We start from the raw sequence: 18,808 nt of genomic DNA on the forward strand, positions 1-18,808 counted from the left end.
CAAAGATACATTTCCTTAGTTTTTGGAAGAGAAAATTGAGCAGACTCCTCTTCCAGCTACAATCCAGCGGCCGGGTTTTCCAGCACTCCGGGCCCAGCGTCTCGCGAGGTCCCCTCCAAGGGCCCCAGTACTGCCGAGGCCGCGCCCAGGTGGCCGTCGGTTCCCCACCACAAATCCCCCCGCAGGCTCCGCCCCTGCCTGCCCAGGCTCCGCCCCGAAGCGCGCGGTGCCGCTCTGCTCACCGACACACTAAGGCGAGCCAAGAGCAGTGCTCGGCATTGTGGAAGGCGGCGGGGACCCGCGAGGGCGCGGGAGCCGCGGGCAGCGGCGGAGCGTAGAGAGGAGCGCACTGGGCTCGGACAGCGCGGCGCGAGCCGCTGAGAGCACCGCTGAGCACACTCACCCTCTGTCGCGTAACTTCGGAGCCAGGGCTCGGGAGCCCGGAGAGCGCCCGGAGCCCGGGAGCCTGGGGAGCGCAGAGAGGGGCGCGCCGGAGCCTGGCTCGAGAGCGGGCGCCCGGCACCCATCGCGCTCCGAGCGCCCGGCGGCCCGCTGTGCAGTGTGGCTGCCGCTGCCCCAACGGAGGGCACGGGCTGGCGCGGCCGGGCGCCGGGAAGGACGGCGTGGAGGCGGCGGCGGCGACGGAGACGGCGGCGGCGAGGCTGGGGCCAGGGAGAGAGCCCCGGGGGAGAGGCGCCCGAGCCGGGCCACGGGAGCATGTGGGCCCGGAGCGGAGCGCGGGGTGCGCTGCTGCTGGCGCTGCTGCTCTGCTGGGACCCGAGGCTGAGCCTAGCAGGTAAGAAGCGATTGTGCAGGGGGCGGAGGGACAGACCCTTGCTACCAACTCTGGTTCGAAGTTGAGATGGTCGGTTGCCGCGTCGGTGCGCGCAGGGGAAGCGGCAAGGGCGCCCAAGTTAGAAGGTAGATTTCCCTGCCCCACCAAAGTGGGCGATGGCCCAGTCACCTCGCGGAGGGCGCAGGCCAGAGAGTTCAAAGTAAGCCAGAAGCCTCCAGGTTGCACTTGGAAGGAAGAGATCGCTTCTTTTCCTTGGAACGGGTGTGGAAGTCGGGGTCTGCGCCTCCCGGAGGACACGCTTCCAGGGGACCCCGGGCTCTCCGCACGCCAGGCGGCTGCGCCTCAGAAAAACTATCACTGCACCCGCCAGGTGTGCGCTCGCTTGCGGTTGGTGGGCAACTTCCTAGTCCGGATCCCGTCTAGCCCAGGCGAGAGAGAGGGAGAGAGAGCTGCAGAGCACGGGAAGCACAGGTCGGCTCCGCCAGCCGAGGAGGCCGGTTTGAAGGGCTTTGGCTATTGAGAGGGGTAGGGCTGAATCCTGCACGTACAGCTTTTCCTGAGATCGTGGGACCCACAGGTCTGGAAGGATATTTTTTTCTGGGTGTTGGTGTTGTGTGTGGGGAGGGGAGGGACGTAATAATCCTGCCGAGTTTCCTTTTAAACGGGTCACTGACATTCTCCCTGTCCCGGGAGCAGACAAGGTGCGTCCTTCTCGGTACAGCTTCTCTGCCTTAAAATATAGCCCCATATCCCCTCCTCTCCCGCCATGGATTTGTACACGTCTCGCTCGTCTGTAGCTGGGCCCGGCGTCGCTGACTGGGCTGCGTCTTCAGCTGGCGGAAGCCGGGAACCAACCTCTCTCTGGTTCCTGAACCCAAGGAGGTGGGCTGGCCGCGGGGCGCCTCGGCTCCCAGGGAGGGGTGGGGGTTGGGGGGCATCCTGCGCGGAGTCCTGAGTTGAGGCTGAGAATGGGGCAGGAAAACTGGTGCAGAAAGTGGACGAGATGACGCAGCCCTCCCCGCTCCACCTTCCGCTGCGATGTTGAGATCTAATAGACAAAGATTCCTCACTCTGGAATTAATGATTCCCACGGCCCAGGAGTGAGTTTTAGCACATCCTTCCACTTTTTTTTTTCCAGCCTGTGTTGTAAAGTTACCACACAATCATTTGATCCAAGTTAATTATGATTTGGGCAGACTCTGGTATTTAAAGCAGTGTTTTGAAGTTGGAAGGTAATGATGGGGGTTGGGGGGCAGGCTGCTGAATGACCAGCCTTGTTATAAAGAGTGCAGTTGGATGTGGGAGGTGCTGGGCTGGGGTGTTGGTTTCTGGTTTGAGGGTGTTTGAGGGGAGGTGATTGAAGGGTAGGGTGAAGTCTCTGTAAATGGCACATGGGCAGGGTTGGGTCTTGGGAAGCTGTTTTTGTAGCAGCGGGACAATGGGAACAGGAATAAATACTGAGGTTACTGGGGGCGGGGGACTCAGGGAAACAAGAGAAAGACAAGACTTGTTGCCCTCCAGTTCTCTGAAGCTCAGCTGGGGAGACTGGGGGTGGCCTGCCTTTCCTGCTTAACAAAGCATCCAGCCCCCATCTTCCCCAGAAGAAACCCCAGGCCCAGGGCTTTGATGGATTTGGGCACGAAGAGTGCCCAGCCAGAAATGGCCTCTAATACCGGGCTTTGATTTCTCACTAGTGAGCAGAACTGGTGTTGGAATTGTGCTCATTACTTAGCCCAGCAGGAGCTGCCTGCCCACCAGCCTGGAGAGGGGCCAACTGGTGGGCTTGGCCTGCAGCTTTCCCTTTGCCCAGAATGTGTGGCCCTTAGAAACCTGCCTTCAGGAGGGAAAACGCACCCCTTCCTCCTCTGCAACCCTAATGCCACAGGCACAGAGCATCTTTCAAAATGTCCCTTGGGTCTTTCTTCCCAGTGGATCCCACATGAGTCCCATTTCACTGAGGAGGAAAACCAAGTCCAGAGTGTTGGCTTTCCTCCAGTCTTGCTTGCCTTCATTTGCCAACAGATCAACAGACGTGTGTGCAGGGCTCCTATCCAATAGCCAGGTTGATTCAGGCCACATTGGACTCCTCCTCGTTGCACCATCGACCTCTCACCATAAGTCTAAGATCAAGCTGAGGCAGATAAGGCTGTCCCCACAAAGGGGGGCTCTTTCTTGGTGGTGTCCAACCTCCTCTCAGGTGGCAGGCGCCTCTCTCCTTGCCCCCACCCCCATCCCCAGTGAATATGAGAATGTTTTTTAAAGCATGAAGTTTGATGATGGAGAAATCAAACCTGGAACCATAAAACCCCAGACCCTTAGAAGGAGATACCAGCAAGTGACCTACAGAAGAGGCCACTTCAAAAGCCACGTTGGCCCTGGGGGTCTCCTCCCACCCCACCCCTCAGCCTCTCCTGGAGCTTTTAATGAGCCTTTCCTTAGCCTCTGACTGGAATTGTAGAGAAGGAACTGAGGTGTCATGACAACACCTCTTTTTAAAGTGCAATTAAAATTGGAGTTTTCCTAGTGTCTCTGCTGTGTGTGTGTGTGTGTGTGTGTGTGTGTGTGTGTTGGTCTTTGGCTCCGTTTACACCACAGCAAACACCCATCTCACCTAAACAAATGGAAAATCAAGAGTGTGTTAATGGGTTTCTCATTAAAGTGAAAGTACCACTGCAGGGAGGGAGGAATTTCAAATATAATCTCCACCCTCCTCTCCCCACCCCCAAACTGGGAATTCTGTAGGATAAAACAATTCCCCGTTTTCCAACCCACTTATTTAACTACTGAAGCTTTGGGACAGGTCCTGACTTGCCCAGAGTTACACTAGGGCTCAGGGATAGAACTGGTATTAGAACTCAGGCCTCACAAACCCCAGTCTAGTTCTTCTGGCTCCTTCATTCCACCTGGGCTGCAGACCGGCCTTCAGGGGCCTGGGCTTGAGAATTCTGAAATCCAGGCACCAGCTAAGGCAAGTAGCTAAAGAGAAGGTTGGTTTGGCAGCTGTGTTAGGCGTACCTGTAGCAGGATGGGGGAAGAGGGGAGTTGGGAGCGTGGACCCAGGAGAAGTGGAACAGGGCAAGGCCAAAGGTCACAGGTGAAGCCCTAAATCCAGGCAAGTGCCCAATAGTAGCTCCACCCCTGGTCCCCCAAACCTATCTTCTCAGCAACTGGTCCAACCTGCTCCAGGTGAGATAAATCACAGCCCTTGGGCCCATCTACCTCCCCATCCCCCTTGGTTGTTGAGTTTCTCCTGGACTGATGGCACTGTGACCTTCCTCCCAGCTGTCAGGCATTAAAACGAGGTCTGCCACCACCACCACCACCCCCACCCTCCACTGACCCCTTCCATTCCAAGTGCCTAAAGAGCAAATTTGGTGATTCTGAGTGGCCTGTCCTGGAACTTCCTCCAGGACCTGCTGGCTAAATATAATGGTCTTGAACCTCAGTGCTGGGGTCAGGGTGGCAAGGAGACACCTGGGAGCCCACCATGGCCTGAGGGAAAGGGAAGAGAGGCGGAGGCATAGGTTGGGATTTGGAACTTGCCTGTTGGGGCTGAGGCTGGGGAGTGAAGAGAAACCGCTCGCTGCCTAAACAGGATGGCCCCAGGGTGGGGGTGGGGGGTGCGCGGGAGCCAGCCTTGGAAAGCTGGTGCTGGCCCTTCTCCTGGCCTCCACCTCCCCCTCACCAGTTTCCTAAACAGCTTCCACAAAGGGAGTCATTAAAGCTGTGAAGGCAAAATGAAACCAAACTAGAGCACTCTGTGCTTTTCTGTTTGGGGTTTTTGTTTTGTTTTGTTTTTAAGGAAAATTTCAACTACCATAATTACAATAATACAAGAAAAGGCAGTTTCTGGAGGCTGGAGGGAATCCGTGCACTCCATCGTTTTGATTTGCTTGTGAAATTGGGACTGGGGCACTACCTCCTGCCCCCTTGGGACCTGCACTCAGCCAGGTGCCCCTGGGAGCCTCAGGAATTTCTCCTTGACTGGCACATTTTGGGGGCCCTGAGCCCTGGTCAGATGAGCCCGTCTGGGCTTTTGGGGAGAAGGCTGGTATCCCAGAGCTGGCCTGGCTGGCTCCTTGCTGGCGGTTGGGCTGTGCACTGAATTTGAATTCGGGCCCAGCAATGCCCCAGTCACTGAGCCCCAGCAGGGCAGACAAGCTCCAGCAAAGTCAAGCCCCAGGTCCCTGCGGCGCCCCTTTCTCTCAGATCCTCTGCTTCAGGGATGCTAATGGCAGGGAAAACATTTGCTGAAGTGCAGGCATTAATAAATCAGAAGCCTTCCCACTCTCTCCACCCCTCTACCCCTTTTGTTTCCTCTTCCTTCTCGCCAAAAGCACGGAGTTGCTGGCAACTCCCAGATTTGCCCTTGCTCGCCACCTGGCCTGGTTAGCGGCTCTACAGCGCGTGGGGTTCATTCACTGCGGCTACCCTGCCGGCCCTGCTTCCCTTCCTCCTTTGCACCCCTCATCCTTCTCCCCCTTTCCTGGCCCTGCTAACTCTGTCTGCTGGAGCCCTGGGAACTTTTATGCCACCAAAGGAGTGCTCACAGTGAGCCCCCCTTCTTCTCACCTCCCAGAACAGGCTGCCCCAGCAGCTCACAACTTCTCTGTTGCTGCGCAGCTCATTTCTCCAGGAAGGTGGGCTGTGGGTGTGAGTGTGTATTAAGGAGGATGTGTGTGGAGGGCGGGGATGTGTATTAAGGAGGTGGGAGTGTGCAGTTGGAGGTGAGGGTAGGTGTGATGTGTTGGGGTGTTCGGGTGTGCAGAGGTGATGTGTGCGGGAGGAACGGATGTGTGTGTTGAAAAGGTTGTGCCTTTTGTATTCAGGTGTGTGGCTGTGTGTGTATGTTTGAGCGTGTGGGGAGGTGCAGTGTGTACACAGGTATGGCTGTGGTGTGTTTGTATCAATAGAAATAGGTATGTGTGGTGTGGAGACGGTGAGTCACGGGGAGCTCCACCCATTGTTTTCTGTGATTGGGGATACCTCTTCCAGGCCATTTGCCCTCCGGCACTAAGGAGACCTCATTTTGCCCTGTGCTGTGGGCTGTGAAAAGGATTTGGTCCCCATGTCAGGTTCTAGCGTTGGAAGGGCAGAGGCCAGCTTTCCCTGTTGGGGGCAGATAGGACAGGCCTGCCTGAGGCCATAGATAGGCCCTGAAGCCAGCCCAGGAGCTTGGGGACGGCCCCCTTGGGGACGGGGGTCTGAGTCCGGGAGTCTGCTGCAGTCTACTTCCAGCTCACCCAGAGCAGTGGCAGGGCCTCGTGCGTTAGCCCTCCAGAGCACAGGGAGATCTCTAGAATTTGCTGGAGAAGAGGCAGGCAGAGCTGAGTGAGTGGCATCCTTAATGGAGACCAACCGAGGCAGGCACGGCTGGGCTGGGACGCTCGGTGGAAGCTATGAAAGGGGACACAGACATGCACACGGGCCGTGGACTCCACTGTCCTTCCCACCTCCTTGGTCACAAAGGGCTCTCCTGTTCTGCCACTTCTGCCTATACGAAGGGCTGCCATCCGGAACTAGGGTAAGATGTGCCATTGTGGAGCTGAGAGACCTATAGGAAGCCACAGCTCCCCCAATGTGCAGATTGCGTTACAGCTTATAAACCCCTCTTATAAGTGGTACCACTTGGTCCTTGTTAGAACCCCACCAGGAAGGTAGGTGCTGCATCACTTAGGACTGGGGGCCTGGGTCAGAGCAGGCTTTCAGCAAGTGCCGAAAAGTGTGGCTGCCGTGTGGCTTTCGGCAAGTGTCTTTCTCTTTGTGGGTCCTGGTTGGCCTCCCTGTCTGTGAATTTGGGGTGGGGGAAAGACGAAAGGGAGACAAAAGGGTGATCCTCAAGGGCTGTGGGGTTTTCTGTCTGATTCCATCTGAAGAGGCCCCGGCAGCCAACAAGAGACAGAGGTAGCCAAGGCCCAGAGCGCTTGTGTTTACGGAGCCCCCTCCAGAAAGTCAATATATTGAGTGGAATGCCCTTGTGAGCATTATGCGGCCCTGGGTGTCTCTCTCTTTCTAAAGCCATAAATCACACTCGGGGACCTCAGTCCCTTTTTCCTGCTCCTTTTTCCTGCTCCGTAAGCATCTCTTGCCTCGGAGGCCAAGAGCCCCAGGCACCAAATAGAGCCCAGGAGGCAGAGAAGGACCCCACCGACAGAGGCAGCCTAGCCACGTGACAGAAGAGGCCTGGCTCCCCCTCCCCACGCCACCCTCACCAAGGCTTAAGGGGCAGACTGCCCAAACCTGGCCTCACCATTCAGGATGGCTGATCTTCGGGGTGGGGAATGAACAGTCCTGTCCTTGCATGGGTATTGGAACACTAGCCCAGCCCTCCAATGCGGTGCAGAAGCACATTCATTCAGTCAGTAAGCGCTGGGCTCTGGGCTCAGGCCTGACCCTTGGATTGATGGGCTTTATGTTGCCTCTTGAAGCATAAGACGTATGCCAGGTCTGTGAGGCTGGGAGGGCAAGAGATGTGTATGATGGTGCCACAGAGGGGAGCCCATCCAAGGACTAGCTAAGATGTGTGTGTGTGCTGGGAGGGATTTGCCATGGTGTGTAGAGGGCAGGCTCTGCAATCAGACTACTGGGTTCAAATCTTGACTGTGCCACCGTCTAGCTGTGTGTTCTAGAGCACATCGCCTACCCTCTCTGAACTTTAGTTATTTTATTTGTAAAATGGGAGTAGTAATAACACCAGTCTTATCAGATTGTTGTGTGGATGAATGAGATCATGCATACAAGTGATTTGTGTGTTCTAAGTGCTCAGTAACTTTTATTGTCATCATCATCATCATTATTGGAGGCAGATACTGGGTGACACGACAGGAAATGCTTAAGCTGTTGAGAGAAGGCTCCTGTGGGTGGCTGGTCACAGAAGGCTTCCTGGAGGAGGGAAGGGTGATATCTGGCCTTTTAAGGATGAGCAAGTTTGGGTAAACAAAGAGGGCCTTCATGGTAGGGGCTGTGTATGTGAAGGTATGGGATAGAAATGTCTGCACATCACCCGGGAAACAAATTCCAAATTCAGCCACTGACTCATATCTGATCATCTGGTAAAATAAGACTTCTGCGGCCACGGGTCCTTTATCGGTACAGTGGAAAGAGTCAAGGCTTTGGAATGAAAGGATTTGACTCTTACTGAGTGTCTGGGCAGGAAGCTCAACCTCTCTGAACCGTAGTGTCTCCATCTATTAGGTGGGCATGACCCCACTGCCTTCCCCAGACAGTGGTGTGATATGAGGTGGCACATGTCGTCCTGGCAGAGTAGGTCCATTGATTTCCATGGGCTTCCCTCGTTCCTGCCTCTCCCCTACCCCTATCTGGCTGACCCCTGGGTGGGGCTGGGCCCTGCTTCTCTCTCTCTCTACACCTCTGGGTGGCAGAGCAAGGGGACAGAATCCCAGGTGGCAGCTTCTAGGTTGAGTGGAGAGCCAGAGAGAAGGGCAGGCAGAGGAAGGCTGCCTTTGCTGGTCCCTTATGCTCACCTGGGCCTGGTGGATACCAGGAGGCATCCCCAAGGTCTGGTAGGAATGTCTTCTGCCGAGATCACACAGGAGCCTGCCACCCCCAGAGGCCCCAAGGGTGTCTGGAGGCATTACTGGCCAGGAGACAGAGCTGAAGGAAAGCAGCTGTGTAATGTGATCAGAGGCGCCCGCCTGCCCAGCCTGGGGCCTGAGCACCCATGGAGGAAGTAGAGCTTACAAGAAGTTGAGTCAGAAATTCAGGAAAGTTGCTTGTGGCCTCCTCCCCCATCCCACCTTTGCTCATTCTCTGACACAGCAGGGCAGAGTCAGACTCAGAGACAGAGCGAGCAGTGATGGGGTGGGTTGGGGGGATGTCCTGTGGGGCAGCCTCTCACTCTTCTTTGTCCTTGTCACCACGCCAGGGCCCTGGGGATGGATGGGAAGGCAGGGTCCATGGGTGGAAGCAGGATGGGGTTGAAACATCTGGGTGATGGGAGAGCCGCTGTGACACTAGGTGACTAGGGATGCTGGGTCTGACTCGTCTGATTTTGCATCTCAGTCGCTGGCACACAGAAGGTGCTGGATAAACACTGTAGAATGGATGAATGAGGAGCTCACGGTGAGACCTTACTCACCCAAGAGGTTGCTGGTGATTCAGTCACTACTGCATTGGACTTGCTACTGCGGATGAGTAACCAAAAAATTAGAAGATTCGCACTGCTTTGCTTACAGCCTCCCTTTCTCTTTGCCTTCCTCTCTCTCTTCATTCTCTCCTGCTTTCTTACTTTCTTGAGCATTTACTATGTAGCAGGCATGATGGGAGTCAGAGCCAAGCCTTTAGCGGTCAGCCCCTAGGTAGGAAAGCATTTATGCACTAAATCCAGTGGCGCACAAAGAGTTAATCCAGTCAAGTGCCCTTGGCCCCTTGGTGTGGAGAAAGCAGATGGGGTGGGCTGGTGAACTCTGTCCTTATCTGCAAGGTGGCCTTCACAAGGCACGGCTGGTCCAGGCCCTTGTAACATGCTGGTTTCCTGCTTGTAGTCCCAGGCCCACTGCTCGCTCCCTTCCACCTTGCCACCTCGTGGCTCAAGAGAATGCCTGTTGCATGGCCACAGGCCCCGAGGTCTGGGAGCAGGTGTAGGCTGAGAGAATATGTTTGAAGGCCCACAGGCAGCGTCTGGCCACCAACCTCAGCCCCCCAGAGCAACTGCCACCCGCCTCTTGGGAGGAGCTGGGTGTGGTGCAGAGGAGCAGTTTTGGCTTCAGGATCTGGTTGAGCCAGGCTTTCCTTGGCACTGTGTCCAGTGCTAACATTTAGGAGCATCCCTGGGAGATGAAATTCCCTAGGCCCTTCGCCAAGGCAGCAGTCGGCCTGGCCCAGCTGCCAGCCTCACAGCTGGGCACCTAAAGGTTTTTGCCAGGAGCCCCTACCACAGGTGATCTGAGATTCCTGCTTGGCAGCCAAGACAGCTGGGGCTGCTGGGCATAGTGACGCCTGCGGCACCTCTGATCGGGCCCCTTTTCCTGCTGGCACATCCCCCTTCAGTGCACACACACACACACACACACACACACACACACACACACACTAGCAAAAAGAGCCTTAAATTGAGGTGTGGGGAACATGGGTTCTAATTCTCGCCATGCAGCTAATCTGCTGTATGGCCCTGAGTTAGTCCCTTTCCCTCTCTGGGCTTCAGGATCCTCTTCTGTCCAAATGAAGAGAGTCCACCCTGGAAGCAAACAACTGACAGAAGCCCTGGCTCTGACACTGAATGCAATTCCCTGAGCCTGCATCGCCTCGCTGTGAAATAGGGGCCCTGATTGGTTGGTTGATGGGGAGCTCGAGCCAATGGGGCATCAGACAAGGTGAAGCATGGTCAGCAAAGGTCAGTCTCCTTTTCTTTCTACCTGGGAGGAAGTCAACCCACAAATGACATTCTGTCTTTCCAATACTCCCCTTGAGATGGGGAATATTCCCAACATAAGGTTCAGACGGCCCAGAGTGACGCGGTGATCCGTCTGGGGGTTACGGTGAGGGGGCGAAGCCTGCATTGTCATATGCGTTTGGAAAGAACCCTGGACTAGGAGTATGTGGAAGCTTCTAAGACCAACTCTGTGTGCCAGGCAAATCACTCGCTCTCTTTGAGCCTCAGTTTACCCATCAGCAAAAGGCATAAAAGAAGTGAATGCGAGACAGGGCTCAGGGAGAAAACACTCAGAGAGGTGCTTTGGAAACTGTCCTTTAAACCCCAGGCACCACTGATCTAAGGTGGAAAGAAAGGAGGTCGGCAGAGCAGGGTCTGTTGCCCCAGGGACTGTGCAGAACTCCTGAGAGCTGTTTGCTGTGCGGCAGGGAGGGGAGGGCCCATGTTTCCATATCCCTGGCTGGAACCTCCTGCTGGTGGGTGGGCCCTGGCACCTCCCCATGGCCTGGCTGGCCATGGCTGTTGAGCTAGATGACAAGAGTTTGGGTCGCTTCCCATCCCTCTCCATGCTACTCACCCCAGAACAGAGGAGGCTGGGGTGCCACGTCAGGGAAGGTTAGTGTCGGTGCTGGGTTTGATGTGTCCAAGCCAGCACACCATCTGCCATGCCCACCAGAAGTTACATAATCCCTCGGCCGGCTGCCCGTTCTTAGAAAACGGGGCAGGCGGGACCAGCAGGGAGTGGAGGGTTAGGCTTTTCTTCTCTGCACTTTGTTTCCTCCAGCCCACCATCTCCCTGGGCCAGTCTTCATTCTCCAAGTTGCTCCCACACCGAGTGGAGCCTGAGACGTAAAGGGCAAGACAGAGTGAGGCTGAGGTTGGGAGGGAACTTGGTGGGCCTGGAGGACCCCTTGCTGCCTTGCTTTGCAGACCCCGGGGGCACCCCGCAGACTGCTTGCTGACGGCATTCACCAGCCCCTCACCATTCCCCCACTGAGCTCAGTGGGGTGGATTCAAGAGGGCAGCTCAAGATTTGGGGAAGTAAGGGGACACACCCCCCCCCAGTTCCTACAGAGATGTTCCCCATCCAACATCTTGTCCAATAATACGCATTTTTAATATATCTAAATAACAGCCAAATAACGCTGCCCCACAGTACTGAGACCCAAGATCTAAACCTACCTCTATTATTTGCGAGCTGTGTGATGTTGGCCAGGCTACGTCACCCTTGTTAGTTGCGGTTCCTCACCTTTCAAATGGGAATAGTAAAACCTGCTTCACCGAGCTGTCTTGATGATTGAGTCCGATAACGCATGTAGACGGAGAAAGTGTTCAACAAATGGTAGCTGTCATCATTGCTATCCAATTCCATTGTTTTAAAGAAAATAAAACATATTACAGAATTGTACACCTGAAATCTATGTCACTTGACTAACAATTGTTCACCCCAATAAACTTTAAAGAAAAGAAAAAAAGAAAATGATACATCATGACCAAATCTGTTTTATTCTAGGAATGCAAGGGTGTTTCAAAATTCGTCTATTAATATTAACCCATTAAAATTAATTTGTGAATATTAATAGCATGCTATATTAATGTCATAGATGATGTTGACGAATCTACATAAACAAAACCATATTACCCCTGTAAATGCTGAAAAAGCCTTGGACAAAATTCAATACCCATTCATGGTATAAACACTCAAGAAAATAGGAATTATGCGATACTTTTTGGTTGGATAAAATAGATATACCCTAGACCTAAAGCCAGTATCTTATTTAATGGGAAAACTAGAGACATTTCCATTAAGATCAGTGATAAAGCACGGAGACCCACCATGTCCTTTCCCATTCAACACTGTGCTGGAAGTGTTAGCCAACATGATTGATCGAGAGAACTCAATTAGAGGCATGAGTGTGGGTGAAGAAGGAGTAAAGCTCTCCCTAGCAGATATTAAAGCATATTAACACCTCTGTAATTAAAACAGTGAGAAACTGGTGCACGAACGGGCAAATAGATTGGTCAGAGACGAGAGAAAGTCTAGAATCAGACCCAACTACAGAGGAAATGTAGCGTATGACAAAGATGGTATTCGGATGACTGAGATAAAGACAGACTTTTTAATAAATGGTGTTGGGACAACTCGGTAACCATTTGGAAAAAGATAAACTTGGGTTCATATTTCACAGCATACAGAGAAATAAACTCCAGTGGACTAGAGATCCAAAAGTAAACAGTGACACTAATAAGTACTAAATGAAAACTTGGGTGAATTTCTCTTTAGTGTTGGGGTAGGGAAAGCTTTATAACCATGATTCAAAGTCCAGGGGCATTAAAATAAGAAAAATTGATCATTTTTATTCCACAAAAACTTCTTAAAATCCTTTTTTGATTATAAAGCACCCTAAAGAAAGTCAAAGGACAAAATATTTGACAAACTGGGAGAAAATGTTGATAACATATCACAAAGAACTAATATCCCTAGTACATAAAGCACTCTAAAATACTGAGGGACAAAGGACCAACAACTTGATAAAAAAGCAGAAAAAAGACATGAACAGACAATTCATCAAATAGGATATAACAATGACCCTCAAACGTGAGAAAATGTTAAAACTCAGTCATAATTAGAAAGCTGCTAATTAAAACAACTCTGAGGTGCCACTTCCCTCTTACAAGACTGGAGAAAATTAAAAATCATGACCACACATTCTGTTGAAGAGGCTGTGAGAAATAGGTACTTTCAGACATTGCTCGTGGAAATGCGAATTGGTGCAATCCTATATACGATAAATAATTTGGCAATACTTAACAAAACTGCACGGACACTTTATTTTTCCACCCAACAATCCTACTTAGAACTCTTCCCGTAAGATACCCCCCTTTATCAGTACAAAAATACATGCGCACATGGTGATTCATTGCAGCGTTGTTTGTGGTTGCAGAATATTGGAGACAACCCTGGTAGGGTAGTTGAAGAAACCATGGTGCAGCCACACACGAGAGTACTAGGCAGCTGTGAAAAAGAACAATGAGGGTCTCCATGAACTGATATGGAGAGATTCCCAGGACATACTGACAAGCAAAAGAAGTAAAGCACAAAATAGTATCTATAGGATGCTCCCTGTCATGTAAGAAAGAAATGGGTGGAAGGCCAGGCCCAACCCAGAGCTCTCCTTGTCGTTTCATGGCCTCTTGAATACATTCTGATTCCTCATCAGATGCCGCTCCGCACTCTGCTTAAAGATGCAAGCAGTGAGCCCCATGTGGGGGCCACAGTCCCTGTGCTTCCCCGAGGTAAAATGGGGGGGCCAGGGCCCGTAAGTGCCATCCTTGCCCTGGCTTGAGTTGGCACTCCTGGCTCCATGTGGTCCTGGGACTCCATTTCTTCTACAAATGGGGGATAATGAACCCTACACCACTCGCCTCGAGAGAGGAAGTGGTGTGTAAAGGGCACTGCACGGTGTGGGGTATGATGTTAGTTATTTACCTACAGCATCTGCAGCTTGCGCCTTGCGCCTCAGATAAGCCTTGGATCCTCCTGTTCCAGTCCCTTGCAGCGTGCGTGCGCGCACACACACACACACACACACACACACACACACACACACACACAGAGCTGCATTCTATACAAAACTACAGAACTGCAGAAGATGCTAAGGTGGCTGCTTAATTTGCTGTCACCTTGACTTATGAGGGTCCCATTGACACACTCCACCTACATGCCAGGTGTGTAATAGGCGCTCTGAGCCCCTGGCCTTCCGCCAGCTCTGGGCCTGCTCTCATGCCCACGTGGACCAGTTTACACACACTGTCTCATTTAAGCTTTGTAAGGACTCTGGGAGGAAGGTTTTAGAGGACCAAAATGGGCTCCGGGGAGTAAAGTGACACCCCCCCCCCCAGTCATCTCACAACTTCTATGTCAAAGCCTGTTCTAGGTGTAACCCTCGCCTCCCGACTCCAGATTCTGTGTTCCTCCCAGGAGCCAACTCTGTGTCCACTCCCCGGGCTGAGTCTCGGTCTCACCCACTCTGTCCCTCCCTGGATGTCCGTCCTGGTGAATGCCAGCTGTTCAGTGACAACTTGTGAGAGACTACATGGTGGGGAAACAGAAGAACTTGGAGCTGCTTTGCAAAACAGTCCTCCCCCGATGTGATTCTGGTCTCAGCAAAGGGGGTGATTGATGGACAGAACTGGGCTTTTCCCACAGGCCTGTCACAGCCAGTGTGTCAGCCCCTTTCTCCCTGACCTGTGCCATTTAAGCACTGGTCGCGGGGACGTATGTTCTAGGGGCACATGGGGAGGATCGTTAGCAGCTCCAGGGCCACCTCCAAGCCTTGCAGGGGCTTGTTTGTACGCCTCAGACCCCCGCAGGCCGGAGTGGCCTGGGGGGAGGGGCTGAGCTGGACCTCAGCCTCATAGTGGGAGGGGGCCCTGGGCGGGCAGCGGAGGGCATAATTGCCCGAAGGTCATGCAGCAAGCCCTGCGAACTCTGCTTACCAGTCAATAAGTCATTTATTATGCCCCTGACATCGTCCTCCTGTGTCCGCGGCCCCCTGGGTCCTGTACAACGTGCAGAGGGAAGGGCAGTGTCAGCTGAGGGGCTGACCTCTCCAGGTAGAGGGGCTGCTGAAAGCCTGAAACAAGCCGTCCTCCCCGCTTCCCCATCATGGCCCACTGGACCAGAGTGCTCCCCGGAGCCCCGGGGGCCCTGATCACTGCTGAGAATTGCTGGCTAAACAGAAGTTCCCAGGTGCTTGGGCAGCTCCGTCTCACTGCCCTGGGCTTCCTTTCCAAGGTCCTTCTAGGGAATTGTAGTGTCGATGGGGGAGGGAGTGCAGCCCTCAGAGCTTCTTAGGAACCACAGCCTGGCAGACCCTGTGAAGGGGCACATCAGGGCCCCATGTCCCCTTCTCTTGCATGAGAGCTGGTCATGAAAATCAGCCCCATGCCCCTGCTAGCCACCCACGCGGTGGCCAGCCAGCCACCCGGTGTCAGGATGGGGACAGTAGCCCCCTTGTCTGGAGCACCTCATGCCAAAAGCACCTTCATGTGCATGTGAAGCTGAGCTTCTCAACCCCGTGAGGTCATCGGGCAGAATGTTTTCACTCCCCTTTTACAGATGGGGAAACTGAGGTCGGGGCGGTGACCTGCCTAGGTTATCTCTGGACTTGCTTTGTGGCTGCCTGGTTTTCTCCCTTTGTCCACTCTTGCATGGCTGAGAATGATTAAGAAAAGACGTATTCTAGACTATTCTAGATTGTTCTTGTAGGGCATCCCATCTTGCCTCCAGGTTTTACTTCCAGAGAACTCAGCAGGTGATTGGGAGTTGTCAGGGCTTTAGCTGTGATTGGTCAGAGAGGGTAGGTGCCCACCTGTTCAGGGAACTGGAACTGTCCTCCACTCTGTGGCCAGGGGGGGAAGCTCCTGAGCCCAGAACACAACCCCCAGCCTCTGGGTATCCTGGCTGCACCACATTCAAAGGTGGAAAGGACTGAGCAAGAGCAGGCCAGAGGCCACTTTCAGCGGTCTGTCTACAGAGTGACCTGGTGTCCTAGCTTGCCGGTCCTGGTCAGGAATGTTCCAGAGACAGCTAGCCACCTTCTCTCTGCCCACTCTGCCCTCCCTGCCACAGCAGGCCTCTGATCCTGGGCCACCAACCCCCTCCCTGGAAAGTCATACTCTTCCTTTGATGCTCACCATGGGTGGACAGCTGGGACCAGCCTTGCCATAGGGACATTCCAGATCCCACTAAATTCCAAATTCCACTGCCTTATCTGGCACCATTCTGTCTGACCTTTGATGGGCTTCCCTGTTGTGGAGGAAGGACTTCCCCACCCTCACAGAGATCATTACCTACGCACCAAGCTCTCTGGATGTGTCATGGGCTTACACCATGGCTGGAACACACAGGTTGTTTATACAAAGAGCAAAAAATAGCAGGGAATTTGGGGGAGCACGAGGGGTGGACAATGGCCTGACCAGAGCAAGCTAGCTCCACAGCGGAGTCGTTGTCCCATTTAACCCTCTCCGAGCCGAGGCGCTCCACCAAAATAAATCACTGCCTCTCCCTGGGCCTCAGTGTCCCCATCTGTTCACCAAGGCAGTTGAACTACTGACCTCTAAGGCCCCTCACAGCTTTCAGCTGTACATTTTCTGACATCCCCTCAGCCCAACAGCCTGTAGAATTTCATGAGGGCCGAAGAAGGCAACTGTGACACCACTGGCCTCTTCCCAGCATTTCCTGTCTAGCCAGTAAACAGAGGGGTTGACCAGAGTGTGGGTTCAGCAGCTGACGGAAGTCTGCAGTTCCCACGTCAGTAAACATGCCTCTAGACTGAGTACTATTGCCATTGAACTTGGTGTGGCTGGTTCCTTCCGGTCATCCAGGACTTGACTCAAATATCTCTTCCTCAGAGAGCCCTTCCCTGATCCGTCTGCCCCTTCTACTTTTCTTCTAGCACATAGTACCCTCTGGAATTATTATTTGCGTGTGTATTTACGTGTGTGCTAGTTTATCACGTCACCATACGAGTCGCATGTGAACTCTCCGGACAGGGCCACGTTGGTACTGTAGTGCCCCAAATGCCCAGAACAGTGCCTGGCACAGAATGGGCTCTCAATGCCCAGGTGCTCAGCGAATGAATAATCACAAGGTTGTGCGTAAGGAAGGACCTTCTAGAGGTTTTTCCATCTCCACATGCCTGGCCTTCAGCCCAGAGGTTCTAGATTAGACGTCTTGGCATATGAATTTTGACAGAGCACCCCAAGTGGTTCAGATGCACACCTCTTATTAAAAAGAGACACACTCCAGGGTTCTCAGCCTTGGCTGAGCAGTGAGATCGCCTCTGCCTGGGTCCCATCCAGAGATTCTGACTTCATTGCTCTTACAGTCTGGCCTTGGCATTGGGAGCTTTGAAAGCAACCCCGGTGGTTGTGTTGTGCTGCTGAGGTAGAGGGGTCCCCATACCCGATCATCTCCAAGGCCTCTGGTCCACCGTCCTGCTATTCTTGGAAAGCCCTGCAATGTTCTCCATGGCAAACCCAGACGTCCAAGGGCGGGCAGCTCCTTGCCCTACCCTCCTGCACTGATAAAGAAAGTGATACCCTCGTTGACCCTCGAAGGTGAGTTGGGAGGGTGGCCCCAGACCCTGCGGCCCCTCTGCAGTGACTTCCCAGGAACGGCTGGTGGTTTTGTGCACAGCCCCAGCACCTCCTTTTCCTGGCAAGACGGTTGAGCTGTGTTGGAACCTGTCTCTCCCCCTCCCCTGATAGCGCACAGTTTTAAATAAGATCTTCATTTACCAGAAGTTCACACCACAGCTTAAGTGTTATATGAGAAACAGAAATCTTGTGTTCAGGGGGGAAATGCTCTGAGACGCTATCGGAGGGGCTGCAGCAGAAGTGATGGCAGAGGGGGGTGTATGTGGGAGGAAAGAGGAAGCTGTGGAATCTGAGCTGGCACCCAGCCCCAGCCCTGGCAGTGCCATGCTCCTCTTGGCTCAGCACGTGGCGGGTGGGGGAAGTGCCACCACTCTGCAAAGCTGACTTCATGGCTCCTGGAAGGCTTGGAGCTGGGTGGGAGTGTGAGGTCACCACCAACTCCGCCAACTGGCACCCCAGCCCGGGTCATTTATATGTCTCCAGTTGGTTAAGACGATGCTCTTGCTGTTGATCTGTTAGTTGCCTCGTGCCTTGCCGTGGAGGCTATGAGAAGGAAGGGATTTGGTGGCCATGATCAGACACCATTTCCTCCCCCCGTGACCATCCTGCCTCAGTTCTTCGGACTCCAGCCTATGCAGCATCTAAAGCAATAAATTCCAGTCGTCCAGGACTTTACAGTTTCAGGGTGTTTTCCTGCGGTGCTTCCAGGTGCTCTGTGAGGCGGCTGTGATCACTTTGCTTGTGCAGAGGAAGAAACAGGCTCAGGACGTCTGAGTACCTCATAAAAGGCTCCTGTGGCAAAGCTGCGACCTTGTGCCAAGATTTCTGTTGGCTCTGCTTGCAGTTCGTGGAGGGCTGGAGGGCAGGTCCCTGTCACATCACTCAATGTGCCACATCTCTGCGGTGTTTTTAACTCCAGGGGCATTTGTCTGTTCTGGTGGCCTGAAAGCCAAGAGACCAGGGCTGAGATACCAGAGTGCCGTGTGACCTTAAGCAAGGCTGCTTTTCCCTCTGGGCCTCAGTTTCCCCAAAGGTAAACCAAAGAAGCTGGATTCGGTGGTTTTTCAGGAAAGCACTACCCTTCAGCTCTTCTTGCAGGTCTTCCAGTGGGCCCTGGCAGTGAGGAGATGGGGACAGAGGGTGTGCGGTGCCTGCGTCATGGGGTCTGTGGTCCACGGCCTATGCGCTTGTAATAAATACTGAGCTGACAGATGCTAACCGCATCCCCAGCCTCTGAATAAATAAAAAGTTGCCCAGAATAACAGCCCGGAAAATGCTGGGGCTCCAGCCAGCTCTTACCTTCTCCCCTCCCACCAGCCCTGCCTTTGTGCCGCCTCCTCCCCCTCCCTCCCTGTCCCCTGTCCGTCACTCGCTCCAGCCCCAGAGGCCACAGGCGCTGTCCCAGACTGGCTTTAGTTCACGGATCTGCAACCAGTCCCCCAACCCCCAGCTGCCAC

General features: G+C 53.7%; 1 protein-coding gene across 4 annotated transcripts in view; it reads left to right on the top strand.

Moving 5' to 3' along the window:
* The first annotated feature begins 230 nt into the window (after positions 1-230).
* UNC5B (unc-5 netrin receptor B) overlaps positions 231-18,808 on the top strand; it is an 81,465-nt gene continuing 62,887 nt past the window's right edge. For 2 of the 4 annotated variants that reach the window (XM_019745972.2, XM_019745974.2), the window contains exon 1: positions 233-796. In XM_019745972.2, coding sequence (XP_019601531.2) covers positions 718-796 — 79 coding nt within the window. In that variant the 5' untranslated portion in view covers positions 233-717. Of the gene's footprint in view, positions 797-18,808 lie in introns of all 4 variants that reach the window. The other 2 variants (XM_019745973.2, XM_019745971.2) reach the window with 2 other exon arrangements.

The sequence above is a fragment of the Rhinolophus sinicus genome, linkage group LG07 (genome assembly GCF_036562045.2).
Source record: "Rhinolophus sinicus isolate RSC01 linkage group LG07, ASM3656204v1, whole genome shotgun sequence".
Classification (NCBI taxonomy): domain Eukaryota; kingdom Metazoa; phylum Chordata; class Mammalia; order Chiroptera; family Rhinolophidae; genus Rhinolophus; species Rhinolophus sinicus.